Raw genomic sequence first — 12562 nt, forward strand, 5'->3', positions numbered from 1 at the left:
ACTTCCGTAGTGATACTGCCTCGGAAACCCAAGGAGGGGTCGCTATGAGTCAGGGCTGACTCGACGGCACATAACAACAACAACAACAGTGCAAAGCCATCTGGCTCATATGTGTCCATTTCTCTATACTGAGTTAGTTTCTATTTAAGTATAGACCTGATTTGTCCTCATATAGATGCATCTCCTGGAGACAGGGTCTCTACTTAATTTAATAGTGCTTTACTTGATGAATAAAGAAAGACCATCAAAGAAATGAACACAGAGGAAAATAGGACTGTTGAGAGGGTCTTAGTCCTCTAGGAGCCATAATGAACTCACACTACTACTCTATACCTGTGTGTACTAGTGTGGGTTTTATGAGGTTTGGGTAAGATGGGAACCACGAGGCTGAGGGTGATTCCTTTCCGCCCACATGGTTAGTTACAGTAGGTGGTGTTTGTGGTTTCCTCAACAGCAGGGACATACTCCGCCTTCTCTTAGATGACATAGGACTGTTGGGTTCTCCAGGACGTTTCACTTTGTTTTGAGGCCCTGCCACAAATTCATCTGCTTCGTCAATCATCATTCCCTACAAAACATCAAGTAACATATTCCATTAATGGCAAATATCCAACTCTTGCAAATTTGCAGTCTTCAGAGGCACATACGACAATGTATTATTACATCATGAGCAATCATGGGCCAGAGCTTTATCAGCCCCCAACACACACTCTGGTCTCAAGAAATGCAACTCAATTTTAATCCAGTCTGAAGGAAAGTAAAATACAAGAAGTTGTCCAAAGCCAAATATGGTATAAGCAAGGTTAATCAGAAAGCTTGGGGACTGAGCAGATATTATCAACCAAAATGGGATAAAGCCACCTTTACTTCACTGAAGAAGTACAAAACTTTGTTAGGGAAAATAATTCCTTTGTGTATATGTGTGTGCTTTAAACTTGTCATTAGCAAATATTGATTTTCACTGTACACAATGTTCGGTAAAGACAGTGAAAGGTTAGTAGAAAGGGAAATGCAATCTGCCTGACCCCAACCCCACAGAGAGTTGGTGCCAGACTGGATGGTAAGGACAGATGCAAGATGAGAGCCACTGGTATGGAACGATAACTTAAAGCTGTTGTCATCCAAGGATGACACAAGAATGTTCCCTTTGTTATTGGAATAAAATCACAACCAACACACCCTTTCTACCATTTGCATTTCCATAAAAATACGGAAAAGGGGAAAACATTTTATTTTAAAAAATTTTTCTTGTGCTTTGGGTATAAATGTACAGAGCAAATTTGTTTTGCATTCAACAGTTCGTGTATGTTTGATTTCACACCCTGATTACCATGCCCGACCATAACGCACTCTCCTCCCCTCCTGTCCCTGTGACTACCCCCTCCCTGTGCCCCTCTTAATGACACACTCCCGTCTGTCCAGCTTTCCCTCTATGTGAATGCTGTCCCTCCGGTGCCCTGTGGCTGATGGCTCTAAGGGGTGTATCTCCCTAGAGTAGGTGGGTGCATCGCCTGGGGTGGGTGTTCTGCATGTAGGTCTTTCTACTGTTGGGCTGAGAGCCAATCCATAGGAGTGAGTCCAAATCTAGGCCTGAAGGGCAACCTGGAGCCATAGTCTTGGGGGTTCCACCAGACTCTATCCAACCAGGTCATTTTTGTGTTTTTGAATTTTGTTCTACATTTTTCCTCAAGGGGAAACATTTTAATTGAGCATTTCCTACCTGCCAAGTACTATTCTAAATGATCTACATGTGTTAACTCACTTCATCCTCTGTAAAATCTTATGAATTAGGTGTGTGATTATTATGCTCAGTATTACGAATGAGGAAATCAAGGCACAGAATGATTAAGAAAAAATGCCTATTAGTTGAAGATTGTTGTTGTTGTTATGTGCCACCGAGTCGGGCTCGACTCCTAGTGACCCCTCCTTGGGTTTCCGAGGTGGTATCACTACGGAAGTAGATTGCCCCATCTTCCTTCCGAGGAGTGGCTGGTGGGTTTGAACAGCCAGCCTTCTGGTTAGCAGTAAAGTGCCTTAGACACTATGCTACCAGAGTTGAAGATTAGGATGAAGAATACCTGGAAGTCTACCTTTGTTACAGAAGAGATGTTCCAGGTCTTAATACCAATAACCTCCTCCATGAGTACAAATATTGTCTTCATGCTTGGGTAGTCAAGTCAGCAGGCCTCTCTCTCTCTCTCTCTCTCACGCACATACACACACAAACACACACAACATTAAGATTTTCAGTAAAACCAAAACCAAACCCACTAACACCGAGCCAATTCTGACTCATACCAACCCTATAGGACAGAGTGTTGTTAGGTGCCATTGACTCACCTCCAATTCATAGCAACCCTAGAACAGCAACAACAGAACGAAACACTGCCTGGTGGTGTGCTCACAATCTTTGCTACACTTGAGTCCATCACTGTATCCTCTGTGTCAGTCCATCTCATTGAGGGCCTTCCCCTTTTTCGCTGACCCTCTACTTTACCAAGCATGATATCCTTCTCCAGGGAATGGTTTCTTCTGATCACATGAACGAAGTAGGTAAGATGAAGTCTGGCCATTCTTTGTTCCAAGGAGCATTCCGGCTGCACTTTTTCCAGGACAGATTTGTTCATTCTTCTGGCAGTCCATGGTACTTTCAGTATTCTTCACCAACATCATTACTTAAAGGCATCAACTCTCCTTTGGTCTTCCTTATTCATTGTCCGGCTTTCACATGCATATGAGGTGATTGCAAATACCATGGTTTGGATTAGGTGTACCTTGGTCTTCAAAGAGATGCCTTAGCTCTTCAGCACTTTAAAAAGGTCTTTTGCAGCAGATTTTCCCAGTGCAATACATTGTCTGATTTCTTGACTGCTGCTTCCATTAGTGTTGATTGTGGAACCAAATAATATGAAATGTTTGACAACTTCAATCTTTTCTCCATTTATTGTGATGTTGCTTATTGGTCCAGTTGTGAGGATTTTAATTTTCTTTATGTTGAGATGTAATCCAGAATGTAGTCTTTGATCTTCATCAGTAAGTGCTTCAAGTCATCTTCACTTTCAGCAAGCAAGGTTGTGTCGTCTGCATATCTCAGGTTGTTAATGGTTCTTCCTCCAAACCTGATCCAGCATTCTTTCTCATATAGTCCAGCTTCTCGCATTATTTGCTTGGCATACAGATTGAATAAGTATGGGGAAAGGATACAGCCCTGATGCAGACACCCTTCCTGATCTTAAACTATGCAGTATCCCCTCTTTCTATTTGAACGACATGAGCACAATTCAGTGTTCTGGAATTCCAACTCTTTGCAACGTTATCTATAATTTGTTATGATCCACACAGCCAAATGTCTTTGCATAGTCAATAAAACACAGATGAACATCTTTCTTGTATTCTCTGCTTTCAGCCAAGATCCATGTGACATCAACAATGTCATCCCTCATTCCATGTCCTTTACTGAAACCAGCTTGAATTTCTAAGCAGTCCCCTGTCAATATACTGCTCTAACTGTTCTTGAATTATTTTCAGCAGTTTTACTTGCGTGTGATATTACTTACATTGTTGGATAATTTCTGCATTCTTTTGGATCACCGTTCTTTGGAATGGGCACAAATGTGGATCTCTTCCAGTTGGTTGGTTAGGTAGGTGTCTTTCAGAGTTCTTGGCATAAATGAGTGAGCGCGTCCAGTGCTGCATCCATTTGTAGAGACATCTCAATGGGTATTCCATCAGTTTCTGGAGCCTTGTTTTTCACCAATGTCTTTAGTGCACCTTGGATGACTTCTTTTGATACTATTGGTTCTTAATCATGTGCTACCTCCTGAAACAGACGAATGCTGATCAATTCTTGTTGCTACAGTGATTCTGTGTGTTCCTTACATCTTCTTTCAATGCTTCTTGCATCATTCAATATTTGTCCCATTGAATCCTTCAGTGTTGCAACATGACGCTTGACTTTTTTCTTCAATTTTTTCAGCTTGAGAAATGCCAAGCACGTTCTTCCCTTTTGGTTTTCTAACTCCAGATCTTTGCACATTTCATTATAATAATTGACTCTGTCTTCTTGAGCTGCTCTTTGAAATCTTCTGTTCAGCTCATTTATCTTGTCATTTCTTCCATTTGCTTTAGCTACTGTCCTTTCAAGAGCAAATTTCAGTCTCTTCTGACATCCATTTTGGTCTTTTTCTTCCTCTCCTGTATTTTAAATGACTCTTTGCTTTCTTCATTTATGATGTTCTTGATGTCATCCCATAACTCGTCTGGTCTTTGGTCAAGGGTCTTCAATGCTTCAAATGGCCTCTAAATTCAGGTGGGATATACTACAAGTTGTATTTTGGCTCTCATGGACTTATTTTAATTTTCTTCGGCTTCAACTTAAATTGCATATGAGCAATTGATGGTCTTTCCCACAGATGACCCATGGCCTTGTTCTGACTGATGATACTGAGCTTCTCCATAGTTTCTTTCCTCAGATGTAAGTGTATCTGATTCTTGAGTATTCCATCTGGCAAAGTCCATGTGTATAGCCACTGTTTATGTTGTTGAGAAAAGGTATTTGCAATGAATAAATCCTTATTCTTACAAGATTCTATCATGTGATCTCTGGCATCATTTCTATCAACAATGCTGTATTTTCCAACTACCAATGATTCTTCTTTGTTTCCAACTTTTGCATTCCAATCACCAGTAATTATCAATGCATGTTGACTGCATGTTTGGTCAATTTCAGACTGTAGAAGTTGGTAAAAATCTTCAATTTCTTCACCTTTGGCTTTAGTGATTGGTGTATAAATTTGAATAGTAGTATTAACTTGTCTTTCTTGTAGGTGTATGGACATTATCTTATCACTGACAGCATTGTACTTCAGGATAGATCTTGAAATGTTCTTTATGATGTCCTCTTTAATTTGTCATTCCTAGCACAGTAGACCATATTAATCAAAATGAATAAAAAATGGCCAAAACCCTCTGGACCATAGTCACAGGGGACATCAAGCTCAACTTGCGTAACATACTACACAAAACATTGTTCCACCTCCTGCTTTGGCGAGTAGTGACTGGGATCTTAAAAGCTTGCAAGCAGCCAGCTAGATGCAATGATTGGTCTCTCTTTCTCCAGAGCAAAGAAGAATGAGGAAAACCAAAGATTCGTGAAAACAATAGTAGTCCAAACAACTGGTACACCATGTGATCCTCAGCCTATATGACTATGAGACCAGAAGAACTAGATGGTGCCCGGCTACCACTGTCAACCACTTGGACAGGGATCTATGTAGGAGATCCTGGATAGAGAGGGGGAACAATGTGGAACAAAATTCAAAATCATTTGGAAAAAAAAAAGGCGGGACCAGGTTTACTGGTCTGATAGAGCCTGGTGGAACCACTGAGACTATGGCCCCTAGCTGCCCTTCAGGTCTGGAAATGAACCCATACCTATGGCTTCCAGCCAAACAAAAGACAGGCTTATGAGCTGAACATTTACACTAGGTAGATACACTCCTTGGAGGGAACAATCATGAGAGAATAGAAGGGCTGTGCATTCACAGGGAGACAGCTCAGGGGGCTGGAGTGCACGGAGGGATGGACACAGGGAAGAGTTAACTATCGGGAGGAAGTGGGAGGGGAGTTGTTGCATTGGGGTAAATTGTAGTCAATGTTATGAGACAAAGTGTGTGTGAATTGCTGTATGGAAAGTGAATTTTCTCTGTAAACTTTCACGCAAATCACACAAAAAAAGGCCCAAACCAGTCCATTTCAGCTTACTAATGCCTAGGATATTAATCTTTATGTATTCTATTTCATTCTTGACAACTCCAATCTTCCTGTATCCATACTCCATACATCCATGTTCCAATTATTAATGGATGTTTGCCGCTGTTACTTCTCATTTTGAGTCATGTCACATTAGCAAATGAAGGTCCTGAAAGCTTTATTCCATCCATGGCATTAAGGATGACTCTACTTTGAGGAGGCAGCTCTTTCTACTTGGGTCAAAATACCATGAGCAACAGATTTGGTTACTATGCAGTGCATACACAGCCCTTGTTCGTGAGGGCAATTACTTAACTAGTTTTTAAGCCCTGGTTTTAAACAAACAGAGAAGATGTGCATGTATTTATCTTGCAAGAAGAAAAGAATTATTGCAAATACAGGTAGTTCCCAACTTACACTGGGGTTCTATTCCAATGACTCTGTCATATGTTGGTTCTGACATAAGTGGAATATCTCATTTTTAAAATTTTTTCATTATTACTGGCTTTTATTATCAGTATCTTTATATATTTGATCTTTATTTGTCTTTGGGGGTTGGAAACATTACATATAAACTTACAAATATATGTTAACAGTTAACACATGTAGATATCACTAACGATAAGATGTACAAAAACTATTACAGTTTTAAGTGCAGTTCATCATAACTCAGATACATCATAACTTGGGGACTACATGTATAACACAATTTACACAGACATAGAAATAGGTATCTTACCTTCTTATCTTGTTTAAATGGATTGCCAAAAGTATGAAGTCGTTTTGGTTGGTCTGGATCAATCTCTCTAAGTGGAGAAGGCAATGTCTTCAGATATTCCTGGTAGTTTCCCATTTGTGCAACCGGAACACTATGAAGTGAATCTGCAAGATCACCAGAAAAGAAACAGATGCTATACATCTGAAGTATGTGATCTTTTGGGAGGACATTATCATAGACAGCTGTCCTGGCACCAAATATAATCTAAAATCTCAAATAGCATCATCTTATCCTAGGATCTAGAGTATTCTCCCTTCATCTCAAATCATCAATCAATCAGTCCATTGTTGTTGTTGTTGTTGTGTGCCGTGGAGTCGGCCCCGACTCATAGCGACCCCTCTTGGTTTTCTGAGGCAATATCACTATGGAAGTAGATTGCCCCATCTTCCTTCTGAGGAGTGGCTGGTGGGTTTGAACCGCCAGCCTTCTGGTTAGCAGTCAAGTGCCTTAAGCACTACGCTACCAGAGCTCCCTAATCAGTCCATTATTACTCCTCAAATAGCCAGGCCCCAAACAATTCCATTACTCCTCAAACCAGGCTGACCTCCCTTATATTGCCATCCCAACTCAAAAATCCCTATTTGTTCCCCAATGGGAAGAATCTACACTCCATAGCAGTCTCTTATCATCCAGAGAACTTGAGTAGTGGGTTTTCTCCTGTTTGATAAAAGTTCCCTTTCATACAAAACTTGGTGTATAATTTGAAAAGGTTTGCTCAATTTAGCAGATAGATGATTCAGCTTAAAATGAACAAAATAGAGAACAGTGGGATTTTAAATAGTCACCAATTATCCTGGATCCTATCAAGTTCATTACTTTCATGTGGATGAGGAATTCTACATTAAACTCACTGTGTGGCATAGTGCTTGGACATGCAGTCTCCGGACACTGACAGACTGGACAGATCTAGCTTCGGCCACTTTCCAATCAGCTAAAGCTGAGCAAACTCCTTAAATACTCACTCTCAGTTTCATAAAATGGACATAAAAACATTATCTACCTCATGGAGCTGTTTTGCGGATTATGAGAGATAAAGTAACCACTCATTAACTCATACTTCCTGTGCCTGTTCTCAGGGTAGACATTTGGAGTCAGTGAAAAGAGGCATTCTATAAACATTAACGCATTACAAAATTACCTACTCATTGTGTAATAAACACCTTCATGTAATTCAGACTTGACATTTTCATAACCAAGGAAATGTGCTTCAATGTTCATTTACCTTCATCTTGGCCAACAATAAACTTGTGTGTTTTCAGCAGATTAGATCTCATTCTGGTTAACTGGTCTAAAAGACCACTACGTGGGATATCATAAGCATTTCTATATGTCTGAGGTTTCAAATCCTGTTTGAGATGAAACAAGTAATTTCAGTCACGGCCGAGGCTTTTAATATATGAACACAATACTCAACCCTCCTTAGCAAAGGCCTCTACAATCAAGGCACCTAATTACAGCAGAATTCTCCCAGTGGAAAACTTCTACTTGCTGGCCTTGTTCTTCATTCCAACACACCCAAAAAGCATCAAAGCCACTAGGAATATAATATCTTTGTTCAAGTATGATACTGGAAACACAAAATCCTGAGATGTATGCCTGCAGCAGCAGCCTTCCTGGACCACAGCTTGACACCTAGATTTCTTCTCTGGCAGCCATGAAGGCGAGTGTGCCACTGGGATATCCCTTTAGGAAACAATGTCCGATCCACTATGAGCAGTGATGTTATCGTATTTTTCACATATAACATGTCTGAGGAAATAACATGCATATGCATATAACATGCATAGCACTCATAGGAAACTAACACGTGAGGAGGTTGTGCAGTTTGCTAAAAATATGTAACACATGTATTATTTGCATAAAAATAATGATAGTCGACAACTACCAGCTGCAGTGCCTCTGGGATTTGCTGCAGCTTTGAGCTGAGGCCATGTTCTTCCCAGGCTGCCCCAGACAATGACTGAATATGGTAGGGCGTTAGTGACTGCCCGATTCTGCCCAGTGTGGACATTCTCTATGGGAAATCTTGGTGCCAGAGGTCCCTTCACACCCAATCCTCCTTACTGCCCCCTCTTCCCTCTCAGGTATGAGATCAGCACTGTGGTCTGAAGCCTCTCTCTGCTTACTCCTGCTCCCTCTCCCTTTTATTTTTCATGGGTATTACTCTCCAAAAATATGTTGTACTTTTAATTCTGTATTGATATTTGCTGGCAGAAGGATCCAACCTACCCACTTCTTGAAGCAGTCAATTAATAATTACTAAGTCCCACATTGAATTATCATTATTTTTAAATGAAGGCAATGCAAAAAACATAAATGTACCAGAAAAACTCAAACACAGACTATTCACATCACAATTTACCTTGTTTAAGAGCCCTATTTGGAAGCCAGCAAATTCTTTGGTACTCAATTCGGCCAGTCTTAGTGCAGTTTCCCCTGTGATTTCATTCAATAGCTTTCTAAAATTTTGACTGTGAGTCAAAGACACTCCACCCCCAGAATGATTTTTCACTTTGATTCCAATTTCCTGGGGAGGTTTCTTCCCTACTGATGCTAGTATTCGTTCCGACTCGAGTTTGGTCTAAAATGAAAGTACATGGCATGTTAGGAAAAGATCTATAACATCACTGTCTTTTTTACTATTTAAGAAAGAGAATACTTTAAGAATCCAACAGAACAACTATTCCATTGCAAATGATAGAAAAACAGATCATTATAATTTTCCTATACTTCTGTGTACTACCACAGCACACAGAGAGGCGAGAATAGAAATATTTTTCTCTCTTGTCTAGTGTCAAATTATGATTGAGTCATGGAAAGAATGGAAACCAGGGGTAAGAATTTCTTTCATAGACATTTAGAGGCCCATTTTGTTACTGTAAAAACTAGTCTAAGCCAACATATTCATCTCAGACCCAGACAAAAAGTTTTAAGACTCTGTATTTATAAATGCAAACTAGTGCTGAAAATCAGGTTACCTAGATGGACATTATATCTGAAAAACTTAAAACTATATATTTTAATATTGGACCATCCAAAAAATATCTTAGAAAGTAATGCTTCATTAAATAGATATGACCAAAAGTAAATTATTTTCAATGGGTACTCAATAAATTTTCTACTAACTTATAATGAAAAATTTCCTTATTAGGCACTCCTATCTCCTATTGATAAATATTGCTTAAGAGTGAATTGTAGCAACATATTGCATATTGAGCATACTTTGTTTTACATACATCAGAGATGGTTCAAGGAACACTGATTACATAGAGTTTTTATATCTACATAATATATCAGAAGTTAGTAACAATCTTTTATTTTTCTCTACAGGTGGATATCCACCAATGTTCAGAAAGTCCAAAATAATTATGAAGTTCTTGGGATTTGGTCAGAGACATTTATTAATTTGCTCCAATTATTGGAATTAAGTATATGTTTGTTCCCTTTAAATAATTCTTCAGTCATGAAATATAGGATAAGAGCAAATGAAGGGTCTGTTTCCTTAAATGGTCTTGGAAATTCACTTATAAAAATATATAAGCAATGTATCCTAGAAGGTCCCAGAACTTATGTGAGTTTCAACTCTGTTTATGATTCTTCTTTCTGGCCATACCCTGCTGAAACAGCCTTAAAGGCCCAAGATCAATATCAAATAAAGAAATAAACCAATATACAAATAAATCAATTAATAACCAAAACAAAACATCAACAACAACAACAAAAATAAAAACCTATTCGAGGAAATCTAATGATCTGTCTTGTAAGAAGTACAGCCTGAATGCTCCTTAGAAGCGAGAATGGCCAGACTTCGTCGCTCGTATTTTGGTCATGTTGTCAGAAGTGACCAATCCCTGGAGAAGGATATCATGCTTGGTAAGGTAGAGGGTCAGTGAAAAAGGGGAAGACCCTCAATGAGATGGACTGACACAGTGGCTTCAATGACAGGCTCAAGCACAGCAAGGATTGTGAGGCTGGCCCAGGACCGGGTAGTGTTTCGTTCTGTTGGACGTAGGGTCATGGAGTCGGTACCGACTCAGTGACACCTACCAACAACAACATTAGCAGAAAATAAAAAGGGGTGAGGGGACACTGGGTGGATCAGAAATCTGCGTTTGCCTTTATTTTCTGTTTCACTTAGGAGCACACTAGACTGGTAGGAGCCAGCAAACTCCACATGGTACTGAATGTGTGTACCAGTTCCTAGCAAGGTGTGTCAGCATCCCAATTGTGAAATCATTTTGGTTCTTTTGTGAAACCTGTCACTTTGCTAACTACTCTCTGTTTTCTAAAGTTTCTCAACTTCCAAACATCTCCAGTTTGAAGCAGTAGAGTCACTGCAAGTACTACTACTGTTTCCTACCTGGGAATACATTTGTACATAAGAAGAAAGTCAAACTGCGGCATTGATTTGTCATAGCACATAATACATATGTAGGGCAGTCAAGCTCTAACTCGGTAGTTCTCAAACATTTCCATCCTGCAAGAGTGGGCTAGGTAGAGGTAAGAAGTAGGGTAAGGAGGGGTGAGTGGAGGATGAGGTACTAATAGAAAGGGGCAGGCAAGGGACAAGGTGAACAATGGCAAATGAAGTAGGGGTATAAAAGAATTCCTCTCTTCAGGTCCCCTTGGGGCCTACCACCCTCCGGTTTAAGGGACATTAGTCTCATCTCTTCCCCCTCTCCTGCCCCAGGAAAAGCATAGGGACATTCATCCAAGGGCTGGCATGTGACTGTAAGTCCTTCACACGCCTGAAAACAACTTTCAGGCGAGTCATGTTGTCACACCTCAGTGTGTTGATCTGAAAAAGAGATGCACCAATCCAAAGTAATTTGAGGAGACACTGGATTAAGGATATACAAAAACATGAGCCAGGAGATAATTCTATTAATCCTCCGCTCCTCTTAGGCCACAAAATATCCACCAGCTTGTGGGAAGGGCAAAGGGGCAAGCCAAAGAGGAAATGGTACAGCATCAAACGATACTGAAAGACCCTTATCTGCAGGTTGATGGTGAAGCTAGAAGCCATAGAGAATCACATTGTTACTAATCCATAAAGTGTAGAAATATATACACATTTAATGTTTAAAAATGACAATTACACTGAAGAATAAGGAAATGCACTTCTGAGGGCAAAGGGGTTGTGTTTGTTTGTTTTTACCAATACTACCTGTTGGCTGAGTTTTTTAAGGTAAGAGATAACACTGTAACTAAGTCCACAATCTAAATTATCTGATATCAGATTTGGAGCTCCCATCATCCTTAGTGCTTTCTTTAATGGCTATAAGGAAACAAAATACACAACAGTAAGAATAGAATAAATCTTAAAATACTCAAAGTTCAGTTACAAGGGGCAAAGGGACATGATTCATTTCTTAGAAGTCAAGGTGCTGCACATAAAACCAAACATGGAACATTAAAAACTGGGAATGAAAAAAAGCAGAGACAAAAGGAGCAGAAAGTGAAAAAACAAACAAACAAACAAAAACAAAACTAAAAACAGAGGCGAGTGGGATCAGAAGAGCAAGCAACAGCAAATTCAAACACTGGGTAAAACTGCTTTCAGTCTTAAGTCCCAAGCTCTCAAATCATTTTCACACTGCATTTTATTGGGCACCCCATTGCTGCCATGGCAAATCCTAACACGCCCCGATTTCTCCTCCCAGTGATACCAATGGTACCGGTTAAGGCTCTACCTTTTCACCTCTAGAAAACTTGGCTTAAAGTTTACCAAGTCAACCTCTGAAATGGTTTTGATGATCTTAATTTAGGTTATATTACCTACTGCTGTTGAGTTGGTTTAGACTCATGGCGACCCCATGTGCTTCACAGGACGACTGCTCCATAGGGTTTTCTTGGCTGTACTCTTATGGAAGAAGATTGCCAGACCTTTCTTCCATGGCACTGCTGGGTGGATTCCAACCACCACCCTTTCAATTAGTCGTTGTTGTTGTTGTTATGTGCCGTCGAGTCGGCCCCGACTCATAGCGACCCCTCCTTGGGTTTCCGAGGCAGTATCACTACGGAAGTAGGATT

At 40.0% G+C, this 12562-nt stretch overlaps 1 protein-coding gene across 1 annotated transcript in view; it reads right to left on the minus strand.

The window, feature by feature from the left end:
- The window catches only part of INTS6L (integrator complex subunit 6 like), a 62950-nt gene that overhangs the window by 3533 nt on the left and 46855 nt on the right, over nt 1-12562 (minus strand). The window contains exons 11-15 of the mRNA XM_042783382.1: nt 11697-11807; nt 8892-9110; nt 7752-7875; nt 6491-6633; nt 334-568 (exon numbers count right to left, since the gene is read on the minus strand). Of these exons, the coding sequence (XP_042639316.1) occupies nt 334-568; nt 6491-6633; nt 7752-7875; nt 8892-9110; nt 11697-11807 (832 nt within the window). The remainder of the gene's footprint in view (nt 1-333; nt 569-6490; nt 6634-7751; nt 7876-8891; nt 9111-11696; nt 11808-12562) is intronic.

This window comes from Orycteropus afer, unplaced genomic scaffold, assembly GCF_000298275.1.
Source record: "Orycteropus afer afer isolate SDZICR_OR568_19922 unplaced genomic scaffold, OryAfe1.0 scaffold00993, whole genome shotgun sequence".
In the NCBI taxonomy this organism is placed as follows: Eukaryota; Metazoa; Chordata; class Mammalia; order Tubulidentata; family Orycteropodidae; genus Orycteropus; species Orycteropus afer.